Consider the following 19,871-nt stretch of genomic DNA (forward strand, 5'->3'; position numbering starts at 1 on the left):
GTCGACAGCTTGTTTCATGTTCTCCTTCATGATAGTGTCCCTTGCTCTCATGGCAGCGTCGTCCTCATATTGGTCCTCATTAGCTGCTACATGGGGTAGTCGTGTTCTAATCATCCATCCGAACATCACTTCTGATGGTGACTTCCCAGTGGTGCTGTGTGGGGTGTTCCTGTAGTCTCGCAGGAGTTGGCATAGCAGCTTTTCAACATGCTCCCCTGTGAGGCACGCGATTTGTGTTGTGCGTTTGATGCTGCTCATGAACCGTTCTATGGTACCGATTGCCTGAGGCCACAACGGTGTTACTTTCCTGTGGGAAAACCCATGTATTCTGCGAATCTTTGGAAGTCTTGTCCAGTGAATGGGGGTCCATTATCGGACTTGACTACTTTGGGTATTCCGTAGGTTGCGAACATCCTATCCAGTGTTGGGATGGTATGATGTGCGGAGGTGGACGGAACTATCTGCAGTTCGGGATACCTTGAGTATTCGTCTACGACTACCAATATGTAATCACCCCCATCCATGGGGCCGAAATGGTCGACGGCTATTTCTTCCCAGGTTCCTTCAGGCAGCGCAGTCATGCTTAGCGGTTCAGGGAATGTGTGCGGCTTTATGATGGTGCAGGTGGGACACTTCTTCAATAGCTCTTCCACTGATGTGTCCAGTTGGGGAAACCAAAGTTTTTGTCTTAGCATCCTTTTTGTGGACACAATGCCCCGGTGCCCTTCGTGTGCTAGTTCTAGCACCTTCTGTCGTAGGCTTCTCGGGATGACGAGTTTGGTGCCTTTTAGCAGGAGTTCTTCCTCTGACTTTGCGAGTTCTTCTTTTACCGCTAAGAAGCATGTGATGTCTTGTTTTGTGTCTTCATTCATTGCTTCGCGGATCAGCTTTGCATGTTTCCATCTCCCCGTTTCCAGGCATCTTAGGATGATTTGTATTCCTTGATCTGTGTTGGATTCCCTTGTTATTTGATCCATGTCAAGCCCTTGTGGTGTGTTGTTGTGAATGACGTATCGGATATACTGGTCAGCGATGGATGGTTCTGGTCCACTCTTTTCACTTGGGTGGCGGGAGAGAAAGTCTGCAGGGTTTTGTTCCTTCCCCGGCCTGTGTATGATGGTAAATTGATAGTCCTGTAATCGAAGTGCCCACCTGGCTATTCTTGGCGGCATTTTCGCCTGAGGATTGCCATAGATGAAAACGAGTGCCTGGTGGTCTGTTACCACCACAAAAGGTTTTCCGTATAGAAAAAGGTGAAAATGCTTGCAGGCCCAGACGACCGCCAGTCCTTCTTTCTCCGCTTGCGAGTAGGCTTGTTCAGTTTTGGAGAGGCTTCGACTGGCGTAGGATACTATGTGCTTCCCACCCCCCTCTCTGTTGTCCAATTGCGTGAGAATGGCACCCAATCCGACGGGACTGGCGTCCACAATGATTTCTGTGGTCTTCTTGGGGTCAAAGTAGGCCATGTTGCGGGCATCAGAGATGCGGTCCTTGATGATTTGGAATGCTTCTTGGCATTTGGGGGACAAGACGAATTCGGTGTTTAGCTTGGTGAGGGCTCTGAGAGGTTCGCTGATGGACGCGAAATCTCGTATGTACCTTGTGCAGAAGCTTGCAAGTCCTAGGAAGGATCTGAGGTCTGAGGTTGTCGCGGGTGGTTCAGCTTCGCGGAGTGCGCTTACTTTTTCGGGGTCTGGTGTCATTACCTTTTAAGAAAATATGTGTCCGAAGAACCTGAGTGTCTTCTTGCGAAATTCACACTTTTCTTTATTCAACGTTAGCTGGGCTTCTTCAAGGGCCATGCAGACCCTCATTAGTGTGTCATCGTGTTGCTCTTGAGTTTGGCCGAAGACTAAAATGTCGTCGCTATAGTTCAAGCAGTTGGGCACGTGTTTGATGACATTGTGAATTTCTGCTTGGAAAAGTTCTGCTGCGGAGGGCACTCCGAAACTCAACCGTTTGTAATGGAATAGGCCCAGGTTGCTGAGTTCCAGCTGGTGGTAGCCTTTGTTTAAGTCCAGCTTGGAGAACACAATCGCTCCATTCAAAAGATGTACCATGTCCGTTATTCTCGGAGCTTGGTGTCGTTCCCTCAGGATGGCCTCGTTTGGTCTCCTCATGTCAACACAAATCCTGATGTCTGGGGAGTCTCTCTTGGGCACCGGCACTATAGGGGAGACCCACGGTGTGGGGCCTTCTGCTGGCTCAATAATGTCTGCCTCGAGCAGTTTGGCTATCTCATTTTCCACTTGCTGTTGAATATTGATGGGGATACCCCTGTAGTGCTGTGATACTGATGGGACACTGGAGTCGAAATGGAGCTCAATCTGCCTGTCCTTCAGTTTTCCGAGGCCTTTGAACAGTGCTGGGAAGACTTGGTCGATGCTCGCCGTTGGGTCTAAGTACTTGTGCACCATGATGCAATATAAGATGTGAATGAGTCCCATCTCAATGGTTGCTCGATAGCTTAGAATGCATCCGCTCTCAGTGGCAGCCTCTAGCACATGCATGGGGATGTCCCTCTCATGTTCTTTGTATCGACATGTGGCCATGAAGAATCCTTTGCATGCCAGTGGTGTTTTTGAGCCATATGGGTAGATGAGGGCTCTTGCTGGCAGTAGGCGTGGGGCATTTGGTATGCTTTCATAGACCTCCTCACTGATTACATTCACGGTAGCTCCTGTGTCTATCAGAAATTCGGCCGTGGCTTTGTTGACTTGTATTCTCAGAATGGGGCTGTGTTCTTTTGCTGTATTGTTTCCAAGAGCATATAGGTATCCCTTTCTTCTCCGTGTCTCTTGATGTTTTTCCGGCCTGCGGGTTCTCTCTTCCGAGGATGTACTTGACACGCTTTCTGATTGTGACTGTTCTATGAGGCACCGCACGTACCTCCTGGGTCTTCTCCTTGTCTTGTGTGGTGTGGTTTTGCTTTCTCTCCACCCCCTCTTGTCTTGTCTCCTTTCTGCTTGTTCGTCGAGGTATCTGTGACGTCCTTGGTCATGAGGTTGATGGGTGACCCGGTGATGTTGGGTGGGTGGGTTTTGATCCAGTTCGTTTGTGGGCTTTCCACTTCTCCCTGCCCCTTTCATCTTGCTGCGGAATATCAAACACACAGCCTTGTAGTGGTTTTCACCACCGCATGCGGAGCATGTCTGGCCCATGGCAGGGCATGTCCCTTCATGGGGGTATTCGTGTCCACATCGATAGCAGAACGGGTCGCTGTTGGTTTTCGCCATCCCTTCTAGCTTGTTCAGACTTTCGTGTTTCCCGTGCGTGATTTTTATTTCATCTAGGCCCTCTACTTGCGCTGCGAGTGCGGCATCTGACCGGGCCAAACGCAGAATTTCGTCTAAGCTTCTCGGTTGTTGTAACAACCGTTTGCGAAAATCAGCGCTTTCACATCCCACAATGATTTGCGACCTGAGGGCCTCCTCATTGGAGTAGTTGTTGAAATCACAGTGTTTCATTTTTGCTCGTAGCCTCATGACGAAAGCATCTATGGTCTCTCCCTTGATCTGCTTGGTGGTGTGGAATACATGTCGTTCATAGTCTACATTAGTGTGGGGCGTGAAATATTCCGTGAGTGTTGTCTTTAACTTGGTGTAGGTGTCTATGGTGTTTTCCGGTATTTCGTCGAGGATGTCTCGCACGTTGGATCCTACGGCATGGTTTAATAGATTTAGTTTCTGTTCATCCTCTAGTGGTCCGGCCGCTTTCAAGCATCCTTCAAAATCCCTCAGCCATCTTTTCCACCTCGACCCGAGGGTGCCAGTGTCAGTGAGGTCGAAGTTTGCCGGCAATTGAGCTAAGAGGCTGTCTGTCATCTTTCTGTGCTCTGTTTTGGCTGGAGTCACAGGGACTGTCAGTGGCTCCTCTTCCGAGCTACTCAGGGCTTGAGCCGGAGCTGTGGGGACTGTCAGTGATTCCCCTTCCAAATCACTCATGAGCTGATTTTAGGAGTTTCTCCTTGCGCTGCGCTGCGTTGTGAGCTTGACAGTGGCTCGCGTTGAGCACGTCGTGTCCAGTGCGGTGGGGCCTTGGCGCCAGAAGAAGGCGCTGTTCTAGTTTGTAAGCGGCTTGAAGGCACTTTCCCGCCTTGTGCGTTGCAATTTTTTGCGCCCCAACCGGGGGGGCGCTGTGTCGCGTGTTGGCGGGCCTGTGAGGCCTAGTGTCTTGCTGATGGCCCTGATCTGCAGCCGTGGTGGTGTTGCGTGCGCTGATGGGCCTTGTGGAGGTGAGAAAGAAAAGGGAGCGCTTGTGCTTACCCCTTGAAGTGGTCTCGTTGGAGCAGGAGGTTCGCGCCTCCACCGCTCATCTTTTGCTCGTTGCCGTCGGCGGGAGTCCAGTGCTCCTCTACCGCCCGGAATGCGTGAGCAGGGAGTTGCTGCTCTACCTGCCGGTGTTTTAGCGTGCGCAGTTGGCTTCGCTGTCGTTGCCGTTGGCGGGAGAAATCCGTTCTCCACCGGCTGGATAATCCGCCACGCGGGGAGCCGTCGCAGCTGCTCCACCCGCGGGATGTGTGTGCGCCGGAGCTCGGGAGATGCTCGCGCAGGGGGGGCTTGTCTCGACGGTGGGGAGCCTTCGCGCTCCAACCCACTGTATCGACCTTCCCCGACAGGTGGGGTCCTGCGCTTCCAGTGGTGTCAGGCAGTATACCACGAGCGCGGTGGTCTTGATGATGGCAGGCACGGTGGGATCGCGTGTCCGCCTCGTCGCCAATGTGATATCGTGATGGTGGACCTCCTCACGCATCCACTCGTGTATCCTCTCACACATGCAAGGATACCCCGACACGGGAGCTGGGGTGCAACACGTCTTTATTCAAACGATATCTGATTCTAACTAACTGTTCTGGCGGTAACCCCGCCCATCCCCAACACGTGGGACGCAGCCCACCAAACAGTGACAAGAGAAAGAGGACTCATCCTCATATCAACTATCATTGACGTCACCACACTCCCTCTGCTCAAAAAACCCTCCCTAGACCCGACTTTACCCACTAATTACAGACCCATTACCACCGTCCCCTTCCTGCTCAAAATATTAGATAAGACAGCCTATCAACAAATACAAAGATACCTTGAGCAAAACCACCTCCTGGGAATCAGGCAATCAGGCTTTAGACCCCAACATGGGATAGAGACAGCTTTCATTGACCTTAAGGTCCAAATCTACACTCTGAGAGATAATGGGATAACGGCTTTATTGCTTCTTCTAGGCCGCTCCGCAGCATTCGATCTAGTTGATCACAAAATTATTTGCAACCACCTGGACTCGGCTGCCCACTTCTCCCAAGAAGCCATTGGCTGGTTTGAGTCATTTCTGAGCAACAGATCTATGCGTGTCTTTTCCACCTCAGCCTCCGCTGACCCCATCCCCATCACATATGGGGTCCCTCAGCGTTCATGTGTCCCCCCCACACTTTACAACGTGTTCACGAAGCCCCTGTTTGATGATCTTGATGGTCTGGGTATCACCTACACTAATTACGCTGATGATACCCAGATCCTCATCCCGTTGACGGGAGATTACAACAAGGATTTGGCCTTGGTGAACAGGGTGTACCTCATCATCCAGGCATGGATGGACTCCCACAGTCTATGCCTGAATGATGACAAGACTGAACTCACCATCCTCGGATCCACCCCAAATCTAAACAAACTGGACCACAACTACTCGAGCTTCATTATAGACGGCAACCGCATCAAGGTAGCCAAGGTAGTGAAAACCCTAGGAATCTACCTAGACTCCGCCCTTTCCTTCCATAAACAGGTTAGCTACATGGCTGCTTCCACAGACTACACATGTAATTTTATAAGAGCAGCCAAACCTTTCCTATCCACTCAGAATTGCATTACCCTAGCCAGAGCCCTTGTTTTATCAAAACTTGACTATTGTAACGCCCTTTATGTTGGAGCCAACAAACAGATTACTAATAAAATCCAGACCTTGCAAAATAATGCTCCCAGAGCAGCGCTTAGCATCCCCAAGAGAGCACACATCTCCAACATCAGGAGATCTCATAACTGGTTCACCACTACCGACAAAATCTGGCCCAAAGTAGCCTCCTTAACACACAAATGCCTCAATAATGCAGCCCCCCGTTACTTAGGTGACCGAATAAAAAGATACACCCCCAACAGGCCCACCAGAACCTCCAATGCTAACCTTCTTACAGTTGCCAGGTTCAATCAATCCAAAATGGGCGGTAACAGCTTCCAGGTGAAAGCAGCCCAACACTGGAACTCCCTACCATTCGCCCTAAGGACACCCCAAACCTACCCCCTCTTTAGACGTAACTACATTCAGTGGTTAAAGAATAATGACCAATAACTGACCTTGCCTTTGCAATCTATGCTTCTATGTAAATATGTATACTTGTAAACTGTATATCATTGTATCCATCGCAACTGTATTAACTTATGCATACACTGTAAATTACTGTACAGCGCTGTAACCAAGCTGAGAATAACCTTACTGCTCCTGTGCACTCATACCTTCGGGTCTGTCGCGCAATATAAATGAATAAACTAAACTAAACTAAACTAGTCCTTGGTCAGGTGTTGTTGAAAAAGCCATGTTTCGAGAGATTTGTTTAACTGGAGTATTGTGGGGTTAGTTAAGTTAAAGCAGGTGACTTCCATGCACAGATATACCCTACGACACTATGCAGTCCAACGGCACAAAATGTCTGCATCCCTCAACACCAACCACTCATGTTTGGGTGCATCGCAAAGAGCTACTATTAGAAAAGGCTGGTGCTTCATCCGTGCCTTATGGCGTACATGCAGTCTTATGATGGACCAAACAGACACATAGTGGATGCATGGGAGCATCATCTTTGAACATCCCTCATTCACAGCTACCTCTTTGCATATTCCTTTTAACCTTGCCTAGGTTACCTGAATAAAATATCAATGTTTACAGCTAATTGCCTTTGACAAACCTATCAATTCCCATTAAGTCCATTCCAGGAGAGCCTGGATCATGTGTGTCTTCTGGTGCTCTTCAGCCACGATGACAGCATTATCTAGGGAGCCACTTGATAATATATTTTCAGATCTGTAAGGTCTCACTCAACATGGTTTTTGAAGCATTTCTTGAACACCTTAACATGTATGAAAGACACATGTTCACTTAAATGTGCAAAGAAGTTGGCAAGCGAGTTCCAGAAAATGACAAATGAACCTGAAAGCAAAAATCTGCTGACATCCCTGGAGTTGTGAACAAGTGATACATTCTCAGCAAGGGCACAACATTTATTCTGTGTCAGTTTACATTGTGTGCCGAATGATTTTGTGGCAGTGCATTTTGGCCTAATTTTATGACCACTCTATGTTGGGAGGGCCATAAAATGTGTGCAGGGTCTTCGAATTTGGGCCTTTGTAGACTGCCGGTCTCTAGAGGCCCTACATCCCTCTGCACCGGACTAATTAGCAACAGTCAAGGCCAGCATGCCCCACATTAGCCTTCTAAGGTTCCAAGGCACAGGAAGTGGATGCCAATACTCTAACAGAGCATTTAAATTTACGGCAACAAAGGCACTGTTGGGGGAAACTCTGCCGGAGCATGCCGTGGAGCCGCTGGCCTGTGCCGAGACCCTCTGCTTTCGGTGTACCACAGCCTGGTGGGCATGAATGGGTACGAGGTTCACCAGTGTAACTGTGTGGCAGACCATTCCCCCCTAGGGGTGAAATCCAGCCTCCACAGAGCTGCAGGTTGCTCAATGTCTGATGCCAAATAGTCTCTGGTTGTAGGTCTCTCACACGCACTGGGAGTTGTCTCGTGCCATTTTGTCACCCAAAGCCATTTTGCACATGGAGTTTTTATAAGGAATGGATGGGAAGACACTGTCAGGCGCAGAGCCTGAGCTCCCAGAAGAACCTCCCGCAGTTTCGACCCCCGGTAGGCTTGATGCCCTTGGGCTTTCTCCCGGTAGTCGTTGCATGTAAAGGCGTCCCCTCAGGCATAGGCCCGGTGCTAGAGCACTTGTGCCCCTCTGGATGTGTCCCACTACTAGATGTCTCGGGGGGCCAAAAGGCCCCTCACTTTGGTAACTGTAGCTCTGGGAGCCTCGAGACCCTGGCTGGTGCTAGGGTCCTTAGAACCTCTCCCGCTCGGAGGATTCCTAGGAAAGGCATCCCCCTTACAGGGTGCTTTAATAAAAAGTTGAGTGCTTACCTTGTCTGTCTTGCTTCTGCGTTGCACGAAATCCTTGAGATGGTCTCCAGGGGACACTGAGAAGATCTCTCTCCACCTCGTTATATGGTTTTTCAACAAGCGCAGCGTAAGAGCATGACATGCCGCTCAATCTTCCATCACTTCTGTTAGTCTTCCCTCACATTTTTGTGCTGATGATTCACAAGTCTGTTTCCTTCTCTTCTTTTTCTGATTCACTTCATTCAATCATTTTCAATTGTCTATCTACAATTCAAACTTGGATACATGCTAACTTCCTACAGCCTAACCCCTTTAAGAGTGAGATTCTTTTCTTTCCTTCCTCCACTATTCCGTCTCTCTTCTTTTCCAATCTTATCTCCCTCTTTCCACCTCTGCCTGCAATTTTGATCTCTACTTTGAGTCTTTCCTCTCTTTTACCACTCATTTCTCCAATGTGGCCCATTCCTGTCAATAGCAACTCTTCAATATACGCAAAGCAATCCCTTCCTGTCTTTGTATGCCACCAAGCTACTAATCCCTACACTGGTTCTTTCTTTGCCATGACTACTGCTCTATCCTACTCATTGGTATCCCTGCCTATCATCTCGTTCCTCTCCCTATAATCTTTAATTCTTACATTTGCACCCTAAGCTGTCTCTCCCCGGTACATCCATACCCTCCTCCCCACTCTCCTTGTCCTGGCATACCTTTGAATCTCGTCTACTTTCCAATTTTCTTGATATCATATTTAAATGTATGCATTGGCTAGCTCCTGTGAGGAATTCGACCATCCGCACGGGGAGTGTGCGCTGGTCTAGGCTTTTATGAAATTTTTTAAGAAATAGAATGATGGGAGATCAACCTCAGAAAATGTGTGGGGCTAATCCGCACACATTTTCCTATGCTCGTTGCACAAGAAACATATAGTCAAGTGAACTCGATTGGTTACACCAATCACTGGAGCCCATTTGGCTTTAAAAGAGGGATGAGCCCCTCACTTGGCAGATCATCTGACGACTTTGAAAGGTGTAAGAAGTACTCATTTGGACCCTGGCTGAAGGTACAGTCTACCTTACAGTTTCGGCCAGTGAAAGAAGGCCAGGATTTCCAAGAGGGAAGCAAGATCCCTCCCCTAAACATCTCCCAGGGAACAGGGGGAGATACCAGACTCAGAGGACCCATCCAGCAGCTCCAGGACCGGTACCCAGACAGCACACAGCGTGCCCTCCTAGGTTCTGCCAGCAAGCTTCCTAGGTCGGAAGTGCCAGAGAGGCTCTGAACAAAGGTCAAGGCCGTTGCCTGCAAACACTCTTCTCAGTTTTGGGCCATCCGCCTTAAAGTATGACACAAGCCCTGCGAAGAAGCTAGGAGGAGTTCCACGACAAGCATCAACTAGCGTCCATCTTTTAAGGACATTTTCGAGGCAGTTAAGCCGTCAAACCACGACCAGCTACACCACTGACTGTTGTCACGCTGCAGTCACTAAAGCCGTCGGAGATACCTCGACCAGTGTTCCAGATCCACCAACCAGCACAGAGGCAATGGTTCTTGACCCTGAGCCGCCGTGCAGGCCAGCCTGCAGCCGTTCATCAAGCCTTGCTTGTCAAACTGCCTGCCACCTGATACCCGCAGCTGTCTCCTGTCTTGAACTCTGTCGTAGGATCTGCAAAGCATCCTGGAACTGACTTGACGCTGTCGAACATCAAGATCATCTCAAGCACCAGGTACATTGTGGTTCAGGTTCCCCAGTCCTTCTCCGAAGGCCACTAGTGACATTTATGACCCCTTGATCCCTTGGTGCTGAAACCGAATAACCTTGAACAGCTTAGACTGATTTCTTTACCGACTACCCTCATGTCAGTACCCAGAGTGCATCCCTTTCCTTTCGTGAACTGTCTATCCTCTGTGTTCCTTTACAGGGTGGGTTGTATTTTGTAGTGTGCTAGAACTGTCTTTTATGATAATAAAGTAGATATTTGTATACAACCTTGACTGGACAGTCCCTTTTATCATTGGGTAATAACTGTATTTTCGCTGTGTTGCAACTAACCAATGATCCACAACCTTGCAGAGATAAGCCTGCCGTTCCGTCCAAGGTACCACAATTGGACAAGGAGGTTTATAATTGACTTGTGTTTCCAATCTGTTCGGATCCCTGCTGGTGTATAAGAGGTGTGAGGCTGATTGATGGTTTAGAAACCGATATTCATCCCTGGACCACTGGTGCCCCGGAAGTTGATTTGTCACAGCTCCCCCACCGTGCTCTTTACTCTCTCCGTTCTCAAGGCCAACTACAATTTATCGTTACCAAACCACCCTGTACCTCTTCTTACTTCCGATCCTTCTAACTCCTGGCACCTAAACACTGGGACTCCCTCTCCCCCGAAATCTGATCCTTTACTGCTCTCGCTACCTTTCGTTTGAATTTGAAAAACGTTCTTCTCTGCAATTTCTAAATCGTGGAATGCTCAAATTGTTTGGCCATATCACGTGCTGTTTACTATTTCTTGTGCAGTGCTTTGGCGAAAGCGCTAAATAAAGCAATACAATAGAAATACAAAGGGCGGGAAAAATCAAGGGAACCCATCAACGGGCTTGCAATGCACGAGAGCATCCAGTCTAAGGCTCGGACAGAAAACGGCCAACGGGCAAATGTGGAGGGCGGAGCTAGTCAGGTCTGAGCCTTCAATGTGGGACCCCTGCCTGCATCCCCATTTCACTTTTTTATAAAAAAAAGGATCTTTGCATATCCCGTTTTAGGGGACGTCCCATAAGTAAGGAGGAAAGCGGAAGGGAAATAGGGGTACCAAGTCTCTGGTAGCACCATAACAAACGCTCCTATTTAACTGCCAGCCATAGGTCAACTACAATGCAGACGTCCAAGACCCGTGAGAAAAGTGGCATCTGCCATGCAAGTAGTGCTGAACCACAGAGCTATCACTGGTGATTAGCTGCAGCATCCAAGGTGGCTCGTGATCCAGTAACGTGCCTCTGTTGCATTGGGGTATTGGGAAGATAAGTATGATCACTTGAGCAAGCCCTTTCCTCAGCCTTTTAGCCCCTTTCCGGGGCTAATATTTTCACTTCCAGGACAGGCCAGGCAGCAGCGCCACACAGGGTCGGATTGGCCCCTCTGCCTTTCGGGGAGCCTGGGGAGTGGGGGGTCGGTTTCTGGCCATGCCTGGGCCAGTTTGAAAAAAAATATGTGAAGAAAAAATATATTTTTTTTTCAATTTTTATTTCTTTTTTCAAAAAGCCTTTCATCCTTCTTAGGTCGATAAATGAGTACCAACACAGGTTGGGTGATATTGTATGCATATTTGTTCTATAAAAAAGAGCCTAAGCATAAGTGCTATACAATAAAATATTATCATTTGTCCTTGGACTTCTGCTTGGATTCACAGTAATTTAATGTACCTAGGAACAATGCTATTTGATGTCACTTCCTGTTTTGTCAAGGGGTGAAAGGTCGTGTTTCATCACTTCCATTGATGTCATCAGAGGTCAACGGTCACCAGTGCTGGGCCACTTTTTTGAGGCGAGGGGTGGGCCACTTTTTTGGGGGTGACCGGGCCTATTTCTTGTCCCAGTGTGACCCTTCTTAGCAGTGGTTTGCAGCAATGAGTGAGGTGTCATGGTCCCGAACTGGCTCATTGTACTTGGTAGTGTCTCGATGAGTTGAAGCGAAATCCCTGTCCTGGAAGAGGCAGAGTGTCGAGAGAGGAGGAGTAACCTGCCCCAGAGCCCCCCATCAAGAGCCAATTTAAACCCTGCTGGACCCGGGTCCACACATAGTCCTGCTCTGCCCAAGCCTTCCTTTGACTCTCACAAACAACAGGCCGGTGAAATATGACTGTGGAAGGTGGCTTTTGTCGGATGAGCATCCCACCTCAGATGTGTATCCTTCCCATGTTTCCTTCACATGGTGTGGTAGCAGTGCTTTAAGTGGGGTAAAAAATTGAGGGGGGGCCCTCGTTTGGGGGCGTGGCTTCCATTGCGGGCGTGGCCTAAAAGTGCACAAATCATAGTAAGGTGCGCAAACAAATATATAAATGTATTTGAGCATTTAAATATTTGTTTGCGTACTACTATGGTTTGTGATTTTTCAAGCCTTCTTTTATATACATAGCAATGTTACATATTTCTATGTTTATACAAGGTGGCTTGTAAGTGCACAAACCATAGTAAGTTACGCACATTTGTGTGCTTACCTTACTATGGTTTGTGTACTTTTCAAGCTGCCTTTTAAAAACATAGACATTTGTAACATATGTCTATGTTTATAAAAGACGGCTTGAAACGTAGCCATCTTTTATAAAGCGTTGAGGACGAACAAAACCCAAGGTGGCTTTGTCCGTCGACAAAGCTATATAAAAGATGCCTTGAATTGTATACGATTCAAGCCGTCTGTTATAAACATAGAAATATGTCTACGTTTATAAAAGATGGCTTAAACGTACACAGTTGAAGGCATCTTTTATAAAACCTTGCCAAAGCAGAAAGGCGCCTCGGGCTCAGTGATCTCTGCAGAGATCACAGAGCCCGAGGTGTCTTTCACCCTCTGCGAACCCGCGGGCTCCGTGATCTAATCTGCAGATTAGATCACGGAGCCCGTGGGTTCGCTGAGGGTCAGTGACCTGGCGAGGGAAAACTAAGGGACTCTAGCTTCCTCTGATGGCCCCTCAGATGAGGGGTCATCAGAGAAAGTTACAGTGACTGACGGAAGTGCCAGCCAGTCACAGCAACGCTGTGCCTGGCTGGCACTTCTGTCAGCTTGCCTGACGTTAAAGTGGCGGGCGCATCTCCCGTCGCGGCTGCGGCCGCGGCGGGATAATGCGTCCTGCCATGGCGTGGTGAGGCCGGGGGGCCCCGGCAGGGCCCCGGCTCAGCCCCACTTTTTGGAGACTGCCGGGGCCTGGCCCCGGCAGGCCCCGGCCCACTTAAAGCACTGTGTGGTAGACTCCCTGGATGTCTCTGGGTCCTGCGTATAGCCCTCTTCATCCCTTGGATGGCAGAGGATAGCTCCCTACGAGCGTGTTCAGTCCCACGTGCACCCGAAGCAGATACAGTCACCGCCTCTCACTAGCACTGAAGGAAAGTCCAATAACTGCAAACCTCAGGCAGCTTCGGCAGCCCAATACTGGGAAGCACTGTACCTAGTGTGCAAAACAACATCTCTTGTCAGTCCAATTCTGACATCCTACACCGCTCCACGAATACACCTAGATGCAAACCTGCAATGCCCGCTGCTATTCCAGCTACTTTAGCGACGAACAATTCTTCCAATGACCTGACTTCTGAATTGATGAGTCTACACTGTGAGATGAGCACACTGCTGTTGTGGCGGCAAGACCAGCCCTAGAGATAAGTGGTGAATCTATCGCTTTTACTCCCTAAAAATAGGTAAATACTCCCAAAAAATAAAAATAGGGAGTACATATACTCCAAAAAGGAAACAGACATAGACGTTTGTGCCCCCGCTTTCACACACACTGTCACTGCTAGCTCCATGGATATGTTTGGACCAGTAGTATGCATAATGCAAGAAACTACTATTATTATTGCCTGATCTGAAGAGGTATCTTTTAATGTGCATAAATAACTAGGTGCAAATAAATATTTAGTGCAAAAACTTTTCTTATTTACATTTAAAAATGTTGTACTTGCTTATCAAAAATACTACCAATTGGAATGGGACTTACTTTTTACTCCCTAAAAAAATATTTTACTTCCAACTTTAAAAAAACAGAGTAAATACTCCCACTTCAAAATCATATCTGGAGCACTGGGTAGGACCCATGCACAGCTCTACCAATGCACATCTACATACGGTGGTTCCCTCTTCAGTTACTCTAACTATGCACCTAACTCCAGATCTGCCGCATCCCAGGCTAATCCAACACGGAGAACCATTACTGGCTATCCAACACGTAGAGCCATTACTGGCTATCCAACACGTAGAACCATTACTGGCTATCCAACACGGAGAACCATTACTGGCTATCCAACACGGAGAACCATTACTGGCTATCCAACACAGAGAACCATTACTGGCTATCCAACACGTAGAACCATTACTGGCTATCCAACACGGAGAACCATTACTGGCTATCCAACACGTAGAACCATTACTGGCTATCCAACACGTAGAACCATTACTGGCTATCCAACACGTAGAACCATTACTGGCTATCCAACACGGAGAACCATTACTGGCTATCCAACACGGAGAACCATTACTGGCTATCCAACACGTAGAACCATTACTGGCTATCCAACACAGAGAACCATTACTGGCTATCCAACACGTAGAACCATTACTGGCTATCCAACACGTAGAACCATTACTGGCTATATCAACGCACATCCACTTCCACCTGCAGCGGCCTTCTACCCTAATACTGCAACTCCACTCTTCGCTCTGTCAATTTACTGGACTCCTGATGCGCAGAATCCCTTACTTTTTCAGCACTAGGACCCCCAGATCTCCCCACACACATACACACTCACACCTGCACACCAGAAGCCCGGCCTGTATCATACCCACTGTCATAGATGTCAGAAGTGTTGGCCCAGAGCTTTCCAGTCCTGGTTTTAAAGGTCTTCTGGGGGCTAGGTCCCCTGTCTGCCTACCACATGTCCAATTTGGTGGCTGCAGGCAAAGAGGTGAACACCTAAATCTGTTGCACCCCATCTCCACTTCATGCCGCACCTTACTTAGGCACAGAGATAAAGACCTCAAGCCTGATCTCACATCAGCAGGTGAGCAGAAGGAACGTTCGCCTTAATCTGTGCCGCCGCTGCAGCAAGAGTAGAGGAGCATCGAAGGAGGTTTTGCCTGACCAGGTAGTGTCGCCATGGACCTATACCTCAACAGGATTCGCTAAAATGATGATGCAGGATTTTAGACATGAGAATTAAAATGTTGAATTGAAAATATTGGAATAGGATTATGTCATTCGGAGGTTCACTTTCAGTGAAGGAAAACTGGGAAGAAAGTTGGATGTATGCTCCTCATGCTAATAAGTGTATTAAACAATGTGGAACTTTGGACTCCATATTAACAGAGATGCCTACTAAATGGGCTTGTTAGATATTACCAGAATAAATAAGTGTAATGAAATTAGGTTGCAGATACACATGTATCTGATGATATTGATAAAATGGAAGATATGATTAAAATAAAGTCCAAAAGCTTTAATTTTGTGAAAGGAAAAATAGGAAAGTTGCATATTTATACAGATGGTCCAAGGATCCAATACAGGACATGCGAGAATAGCTCATAATTTAATGAGCATGGACATTTGTAAAATGTCAAGGATTTCAAATAATGCCTTGGTAGGTACAGCCGAGCTGTCAGCAATTCTGTTAGGTATAAAAAAAAAGTGATTGAAATCAAAGAAAGGGACATCAACAATAACTTGAAATGTTTTCCTTTACTATCTCACAGGTGTTTTAAACTCCTTGTCTGGTCATGCCGCTGTGTTTTCGTCATTTGCTTTAAGCTTCTCCTTGGTCAATGCCGGATATGGTCTCTACGTTCACGTTGATTGTTCCCCTCTTAGTCTTATTTTGTCTTCAGTGGACACGTTTTGCGGTCTGCCTCTACATCTCTCTGTCAGATGCAACTCATTCGGGCAGCTTCCCTACTGTAGGCCAAGGTGCTTCTACTTTCTCCGGCAGACACTCTCCTTGTTTGAACGTTCTGTCGTGATTTTGAAGGACATGGCCTTGCAGACTTAGTCACGTGGGTACCACAAAGAAAAATAGACTTTCGATTTTCCCTAAACGGTTTCTCCGAGAGGTTCACCTTACCACAGATGGCAGGAGTGTGTTTAGTTCTTGGTGCTTTTGTAGCTGCATCTTCTGGATCAGGGTATCAGATCAAACAGCAGCAGCCTCAGGTCTTTCTTGACTGGGACCTTCAAGAACATACTCAAGTATCACAGTTGCACCTTCTTAATACACACAAGACCACTTTGAAGTAGCATCGCTCTCTGTGCTCCAAACAAAGCCCAGAAAAGAAGGAGCTTTCATAAACTCCCTTGTGGCAGGACCCTACAAATCAACAAACTATTCTTCCTTCTATTTTACTGCTCATTAATGTATACATCCTATAATTATTACACGTTTTAGGTTGGTGTTATCTGCTGGTAAGCTTGCTTTAGTTACGTCAATGTTCTCCTTACTCAATATTAGCATGTCCACACTTGGATGGCATTGTAAATATTAGCATGTCGACACTTAGCTAGAATTGTGAACACTAGCCTGCGTCGCATCTAGATAGAATTGTGAATATCAGAGTGCGTCACATCTAGATAGAATTGTGAACATTAGACTGCGTCGCGTCTGGCTAGAACTGTGAATGCTAGCATGTCCACACTTGGATAGAACTGTAAATGTTGGTATGTCCACGCCTGAATAGAATGGGAACATTAGCCTGCATCGCATCTAGATAGGCTTTTGATTGAAGGATAGCATGCCCGCGCCTAGATGAAACTCGATTGTTAGCATGTGGCACACTTAGAACTGTGAACACCAGCCTGCGCTGCTCCTAGACAAGATTGTGAATGCTAGCATGCCGACACCTAGATAGGACTGTGGACATTGGCCTGCGCTGCATCTAGACAGGACTGTGAAAGGCCAACAAGTACCACACTTAGAGAAAACTGCGAATATTAGCATGCTAAAGGTCAGGTAACCCACTAACCAAAATAAGCTCAAACCCTCTGCATGCTTATCTCACTCAAAATTTCACACAACCATCTCTCGCACCACAAGCCGCACGCACTTCACAACACTGCAACAACACATAAGCCGGAACAACAGCACACGCGGACTGACACCGATCCAATACCTGCACCAAAGCTCACTATCTGGTGTATACCGAACTGAAGCTGCCAACAGAACACCAGTCCTCTCACTATCCTACTCTCTCTTCACCTTACTAACACATCCCACCTTATCGTTTACAGATCCGAGTGCCTGGGGACCAATTCCGTTGGTACAAATACCTTTAACATTTAACATTTAACAATTACTCTGTCGAGTTGATTGTCATCACCTATACAGGAATGAGTTGTATGTTCATCAACATGAGCTAACTGAAGTAGGCAATTGTATTTACATAGCCCAAACTATTTGCTATGCAATGTATACATGTTCTACATAGCATAGCTGCTTCACTTGCTGAGAATTATTAAACAGTAGAAGAAAGATTTAAGCAATAAAGTAAACAGTACTTATTAAACAGAGTTTCCATCCTTACAGCCACAATAGAAGCACTTGGCAATACACCCAAACAGCTTTGCAAAATTGTTCCTGCACATTTTTCAAATGTTGTTATATTACGGTGATAGCCTAGCAGTGCACCATATCAACACACTCTGATTATTCTTCTGGGAATTTCTGGTAGGTGCCCCACTGTGTTCCCTTCATGTGTCTTGTTGAATATTGGACACGATTCAGTATGGATTTTGCCCTTTTTATGATGTGGACTATATGCTGGGTAGACAAACCGTTGTACGTTTTTTAATGGTGTGCTGTTATGCCTCCCCTGGGAATGGTCATATTGTCATATTTTCTATACCCAAATGGCATTCCTTTGTCTACGTCATAGTCAATTCTGTAATCTGAATCACGATGCTCCATTAAAATGCCCTGAAATCCTAAAGAAATTAGATCCAATCAGAATGCCATAACTGGACGCTTCCTCTCTTTGCCCATTCTCAGAGGTGACCTGGAGAGATAGGAAAGGTTTCTGGCCATTTCACATCACTCCCCTTTTCTCTGAACCCGATCCAGTTAGTAGCTGTCACCAAATTAATCCACAAAACAGAGCAATCCATAATCTTGGTAATCTTGGGGAGGAAGGATAGCTCAGGAGCAACGCGTTTGTCTTGAAAGCAAAACAATGCTGCGCAACACAGGTTTGAGCTTAGAAGCCACTCGTTGGTATTAAGTGCATTATAAAACAACAATTCTAATTATAATAATGATGTTGAACGCCAGCGTAAGTCCAGGAAGCAGGCCAAAAGTCTTTGATGTTTAAGCTTTGATCTTCTTTGTTGATGCTGCCCTTCCATCTTTCTGAGAAGACCTTTTCATTGTTTTTAATGAACCTGAAGAGAATATGTTTGCAGTTTTGGGGTGTGGGTGAGAAGAGTGGGAGTGGGGCCACCTGTCTTGTATTGTTTTAGGTGGAATGCGCTGTGGCCTGCGTGTTACACCCAGATTTCTGCGGCTGGCACCTTTACTCCATGAGCTGTCGTACAGGGATTGCAACCTGCACTCGCTTATGTTGATTTGATTACCAATTTATTATTATATTTTTGTTTTAGTCCATTTTCTTGACCACTGAATGATTCGATTACTTTGAACACACCTTTATTTATAGCTTCTACACTATTTCATAATAGGTATATTGTGTATTAGCATTCGGGGTGGGGTGTCATGGGGCCTTGCAGCCAATCATGAAGCATCGAAGGTGGGCTATAGCTAAGACAAAAGTGTAAGGCCACCATCTTGCCTCCCGGGCAGTAAGCCATTGCTGCCCTGTGCCCCCTGCTCTGCCTCCCCATCACTTCCACCTCCCCCTCCTAGTCACTCCCCACCCCAACACACTTACCTGAGGCTACCTCGTCCCACGCCAGCTGTAGAAACACTTGCTCCCTCGCCCCTTTCCCTGTGTGTCAATCTCCACCTTGGAAGTGGACAAGTGAGTACATATAGTTGCAGTGGCGTCGCCAGGGGGAGGCCTAGGGGGGCCGGGGCCCCCCTATGTAACCATGTGCCCCCACTTGTGCCCCCCCTGCCTAAGACAAGCAGTGACCATGTTCTCCCCTTACATTTGTCTGTGCCCCCCTACTTTTGACTTTGGACCCCTCTGTGCCCCTCCTAAATTTGATTCCTGCCGACGCCACTGTATAGTTGCCTTCTCCCTATGTCTATGGAACTCCTTTTCTTTTCTCATATTTAAGTTGCGAAACGGCACTTGTGCTGTTTCTCAACTCTATTAGCAGCTCGGAAAGCATGCTGGGTGCTAATAGCAATACGCCCCCCCCTATGGCCGTGCATTACCAGTCACTTAATTGTCCGGGGCCCACATTGAGGCCCGAGCAAAACGTCGGACCAGTAATGGCCACCCATGTCTGGGTTTCTTTTCAGGCCCCTCCTTTAATTGCATAGGCCACTGATCTTTTAACGGTTCTTTAGTTGCTTACCCCTGCTAGTCTGCAGCAGCGATTTTTTTAGGCCTAGTCTTCAAATACTTCGACTAGTTTTGTGACTGGTTGGGGAACCCTGCCCACTTGAGTTCTGAACCACTAAAAGCACGAATGAAGAGTCACGTGCACAGCTTGGCTACGTAGCTGGTAGGGATAGGGAGGAGTTAGTTGCAGGTCAAGCTCCAACCTGCAAGGCTGATTGGCCTCATTGGACTGTCAAGAAGCGTCTAGAACTGTCCAACGTTCCACCCACAGAGGATGGAGTCCATCTCACAGCCACATACAGCCCCGCATCTTGGGTCTTCTATAATGACTTTCCCTTCTTTCTTTTGTGCTTGCCAGGTACCCATGTCATGGAAGGCTCTGGACGGATGGTGGTCACTGCTGTTGGTGTCAACTCACAGACTGGTATCATATTTACCTTGCTCGGCGCCGGGGGAGAGGAAGAAGAGAAGAAGGACAAGAAAGGTAAATTGCCCTTTGCGG

General features: G+C 47.4%; 1 protein-coding gene across 9 annotated transcripts in view; it reads left to right on the forward strand.

Moving 5' to 3' along the window:
- Window positions 1-19,871, forward strand: part of ATP2B3 (ATPase plasma membrane Ca2+ transporting 3) — a 1,317,805-nt gene that overhangs the window by 707,615 nt on the left and 590,319 nt on the right. For all 9 annotated transcript variants that reach the window (XR_011302157.1, XR_011302158.1, XR_011302159.1 and 6 more), the window contains exon 7: window positions 19,728-19,853. Coding sequence is in view for 6 of the 9 variants with exons in the window: in XM_069645362.1 (XP_069501463.1) it covers window positions 19,728-19,853 (126 nt within the window). In the remaining 3 variants the exon portion in view is untranslated. The remainder of the gene's footprint in view (window positions 1-19,727; window positions 19,854-19,871) is intronic.

The sequence above is a fragment of the Ambystoma mexicanum genome, chromosome 2p (genome assembly GCF_040938575.1).
Source record: "Ambystoma mexicanum isolate Mex_15411 chromosome 2p, UKY_AmexF1_1, whole genome shotgun sequence".
NCBI lineage: Eukaryota > Metazoa > Chordata > Amphibia > Caudata > Ambystomatidae > Ambystoma > Ambystoma mexicanum.